Source organism: Nanorana parkeri, unplaced genomic scaffold (genome assembly GCF_000935625.1).
Source record: "Nanorana parkeri isolate BGI_ZX_2015 unplaced genomic scaffold, ASM93562v1 scaffold3321, whole genome shotgun sequence".
Lineage (NCBI taxonomy): Eukaryota > Metazoa > Chordata > Amphibia > Anura > Dicroglossidae > Nanorana > Nanorana parkeri.
The window spans coordinates 26,673-31,315 of record NW_017309589.1 but is presented as its reverse complement, the minus strand read 5'-3'; the positions used below and the strand labels follow the sequence as shown (position 1 = coordinate 31,315).

The 4,643-nt window shown below is 51.4% G+C and overlaps 1 protein-coding gene across 1 annotated transcript in view; it reads left to right on the top strand.

Moving 5' to 3' along the window:
- Positions 1 to 217: 217 nt before the first annotated feature.
- POPDC2 (popeye domain containing 2) overlaps positions 218 to 4,643 on the top strand; it is a 6,818-nt gene continuing 2,392 nt past the window's right edge. Inside the window, exon 1 of the mRNA XM_018574883.1 lies at positions 218 to 727. Coding sequence (XP_018430385.1) covers positions 240 to 727 — 488 coding nt within the window. The 5' untranslated portion in view covers positions 218 to 239. The remainder of the gene's footprint in view (positions 728 to 4,643) is intronic.

Here is a 4,643-nt window from a genome sequence, read left to right as displayed (position 1 = left end):
GACTGACCCCGGAAGTGTCGGATGCTGAAGGTTCTTCAGACACTGTAGCTCTTCCACAAAGTGAACATTAGTGGAGCAGTTGGTGGGACCGGTAAGTGTTATTAAAGTACCACCCTTATGTCTTTGAGTAGTGCAATGCTTTAGAATTCTCTACAGACCAAGTTCTCATGGTCTCGTTCGCTCCAGTGACCATGTTGCCTTCTTCTCCCGTAGGTGTAGGAGGCGGCACAGACATAAGCATGGCGGTGAACAGCACCCTGGTGGAGCAGTTCTTCCATGCCCCGGATTGTGTGGGATGGAAAACCAACATGGAGCGGGGAATCTACCACCTGGCCTGCATTGTATTCCTGTTGGCGTATATGGGTGGCAGCGGCATCCTTGGCTGCATCTACATCTTTGGGCTCATGGCGGCCGCTTTCCTGTGCTTGGCAATGTGGGGTGGCCTGTTCGTCTGTGGGTTGGACATTGTGACCTGGAACATCATCCTGATAGTGCTCTGCTTGGTGCAGATTGGACACCTGATTTACCGATTACACAGGGAGTCCTACGGAGAAGACTATGACATTCTGTACCAAACCCTGTACCAGCCCATGAAGGTTCCGCTGGATGTCTTCAAGGAGATCGCTCACTGTAGCGGGATGGAGGTCCATTCCTTAAGTGCCGACCAGAGTTACGCTCTAGAGGGAAAGACGCCCATTGACCGCCTGTCCCTCCTCATCTCTGGAAGGTGGGTGATGGCGGGGAAGGAGGGTGATGACGGGGAAGGTGGGTGATGATGGGGGAAGGTGGGTGATGTCGGGGAAGGTGGGTGATGACGGGGAAGGTGGGTGATGACGGGGAAGGTGAGTGATGACGGGGAAGGTGAGTGATGAGGGGGAAGGTGGGTGATGACGGGGAAGGTGGGTGATGACGGGGAAGGTGGTGCTGCCCGGCTTCCTGATCGGTCGGGAAGCTGGCCAATCAGGAAGCCCGGCGCCGTGTGATGACGCAGCGCCCGGCATTCTGATTGGCCGGGAAGCTGGCTTCATGCTTCCCTCGTCATCTCATGACGAGGGAGCATGGAGCCGACCTCCTGGACAATCAGAAAGCAGGGCGCCGTGTCCTTACACGGCGCCCGGCTTCCTGATTGGCCAGCCAGGCGGCTCCGGCTGGGTACCAAAGGAAGGCCGCGTTCTGGCCGGAGAGGCCCCCGGCGGTGACAGGCTGGACACGCCGAGGTGAGAGGGGACGGACTTTCTTGTTAATCAAGTGGCGACTCTTTACACGACGCCTGGCTTCCTGAATGGGACTTCCGTTACTCGGTAATTGGTATCGGCGGGTACCGGAAAAAAATTATCGGTACTCGGTACCAAAATACCGGTATCAGTGCATCCCTAGTTTGAGTGCATTTACCCTTTTCAATTGCCCCTTTACAATGGTGGTGAACGTAGAATCCCCCATTACATACATGCCAAGGATTCCCAGCTTTACCTGATTCAGAGTTCACAGTGTGACGCCTCCTAGCTCGTCACCTAAAAAAAACCTTCAACCCATCAGCAGCCACTACAGATGTCCTCAACAGAACGGTCCGCGTCACATGATGTTTCCTAAATATTTTATGCCAAATATGTTTGCAGTGCAATTGATGTTTATCACTGAATTCTCTGCCAGAGCTGTTGGGTTTCCGCTCTTTAGAGAAATTGTACGGGCTGAGGCCAGGGCCGGTGCTAGACTATTTTGCGCCCTAGGCAAGACCAGCTACTTGCAGCCCCCACGCACGTGCGCGGCTCCATTCTCCTGCCGGCTAGCTTCCACAGGCGGTAAATGGATGTAAGCAGCCGGGACAATAGCCAGACTGCTATTGGCTATTTTCATTTGAAATAGCCAATAGCAGACTGGCTATTGAAACGCCAGCAGTCAGTGCGCCCTAGGTGGCTGCCTAGTTTGCCTAGTGGCAGCACCGGCCCTGGCTAAGGCTGGCCATGGATGTGCCGATTTCACTTGTTCAGCCCTGTGTCCTGAACGAGAGAAGTCACTCGATTCCCCATCGTATTAAAGAGTGTTGATGGAGGAATCTCCACTCCTAGAATGAGATCCTAATAGGTTGGACTTGATGGACTAATGTCTTTATTCAACCTCAAATACTATGTAACTATGTAACCAAGCCAGCGCTAGAGGAAGCAAGGCGGCACCGGAAGGAGCAGAGCCGCATAACTGTATCTAATTGGTCGGCCAATCATTTTCCACCTGGCTCCTTCGACTTTGAAATCAGACTTAAGATGGGTGGTGCGGACAGGGCCGCCCGCAGCTCAAAATTCGGCTGATTCAGCAAGGAATGGTCAGCTTAAAAGCTGCAGCTTTCCAAACAAATACATATATAATGTTGGCCGGATGCATATCCCCCTTTCCATTGATAGCCATGGAAAGGGGGGAACTCTATATAGTGTGGTGGCGCGAAGCAGGCCAGACAACTGCGGGGCATGCTGGAGGCTGTGCGGAGACATGGAGGTGCACAGGCATGTACTTGGAGACACAAGGGAGCACATGTAGTCACAGGGGCAGACTGGTGACACAGGGGTGAAGGAAGGTGCTGAGGACTGCAGCAGGGGGTTCAGTTTAGGTATAGTGATGCATTGCTTGAGCACCATGCATCGGAGAGAATACCTGGGGCCGGATTCCTGCAGAAGTGAGTGACAACATGTACCAAAGATCTGCATTTCCCTGTGTGTGCAGTAGGAGTGGGGGTCAGGCTAGCCAGCTGGCAGAGACTGGGCTTCCCGAGAAGAGGCAGCAACAGACAAACAGAGAGAGAGGAGCCAAGAATAACTCTAGTGTCATCTTTCAACCCAACAGGCAGCCTTTGATGTTCAGAAGGCTAAGCTTCCAAGAGACCCAGATCAGGGCCTCAGTACACTATGCTGGCCATAGACAGGTCAATAAAAGCATGAGATCTTCTGAGCTTTGAAGATTGTTTGTGATTCTGTAGGGCAAGACGTCTGATGCTAGAAGCCGAGAACAACCTCAGAGGTGTACGTTTGTACCCGTCCTTCCCCCGGGCACAGCACCAAAGACAGTTGCCTCTTCTCCCTATCCTTCAGCCCAGTCCTGGTCTTCCTTTCCACACCAGAAGATCGATTGGCTCCAGCATAGGCTGGACTGTTCCCATTTGCCGAGTACAGTGTTTGCGATGGAAAGCCACTATGTGAGCAAAAGTTTGTGAACACCTGACCATCACACCTAAATTAGCTTGTTGGAAATTCCATTCCAAAACTATGGCCATCAATATAGAGTTCCCCCCTTCCCATGGCCATCAATATAGAGGTCCCCCCTTCCCATGGCCATCAATATAGAGTTCCCCCCCTTCCCATGGCCATCAATGTAGAGTTACCCCCTTCCCATGGCCAATAATATAGAGTTGCCCCCTTCCCAAGGCCATCAATATGGAGTTCCCCCCTTCCCATGGCCATCAATATAGAGTTCCCCCCTTCCCATGGCCATCAATGTAGAGTTACCCCCTTCCCATGGCCATCAATGTAGAGTTACCCTCTTCCCATGGCCAATAATATAGAGTTGCCCCCTTCCCATGGCCATCTATATGGAGTTCGCCTTTTCTCATGATCATTAATATGGAGGTGCCCCCTTCTCATGATCATTAATATGGAGTTGCCCTCACCCTTCCCATGGCCATTAATATGGAGTTGCCTCCCCACCTCCCAAAGTCATTACTATGGAGTTGCCCCCCTCCCAAGACCATGATTATGGAATTGCTCCCCATTTATGGCTATAACACACCCACTCTTTTGGGAAGGCTTTTCATAAGGCCTAAGGTAAGTGGGCACCTGGCTATCCTCCACTATTCTGAGAAGACTTTCTACAAGATTTTGGAATGCCTGCAGGAACTTGTCCCATTTGTGAGGTCAGGTCCTGATGTTGGATGAGAAGACCCGGCTCACAATCATCATTCCGATTCACCCCAAAGCTGTTCAGTAGGGTTGAGGTCAGGGCTCTATGCAGGACACTCGAGTTCCTCTACACCAAGCTAGTGGAACAGAAAAGGTCCTTCACCAAAACTGTGACCACAAGGCTGGAAGAGCCCAATTGTCTAAAATGCCTATTTGTGAGGTCAGGTCCTAATGTTGGATGAGAAGACCCGGCTCACAATCATCATTCCAATTCATCCCAAAGGTGTTCAGTAGGGTTCAGGTCGGGGCTCTGTGCAGGACCCTCGAGTTCCTCTACACCAAGCTGGTCACACCATGTCTTTATGGAGCTGGCTTTGTACACAGGGAACAATCATGGTGGAACAGAAAAGGTCCTTCTCCAAAACTGTGACCACAAGGCTGGAGGAGCCCAATTGTTTACCACGTCTATGTATGATGGAGGATTCACAGGACCTTCACGGGGGGAACCCTTGATCTTCATCATTTAAGGGGGTGTTCCCATAGTTTTGGTCATATAGTATACCCATCCGGGGGGTTTCACTGGAGCTCCATCTTCGGTGGCATGGAGCCATTGTGCTGCGTAGCTTTATGTAGATGGTTATGAATGCTTTGATTGGTCTATTCATTTTTAATGAGTTTCTGAGTACCGGCTCCAATCTATAGTGATGAGCGTATTCAGAGTGACTTTGCATAATCTTCTCGTCAAGTCCACCACATACTAGG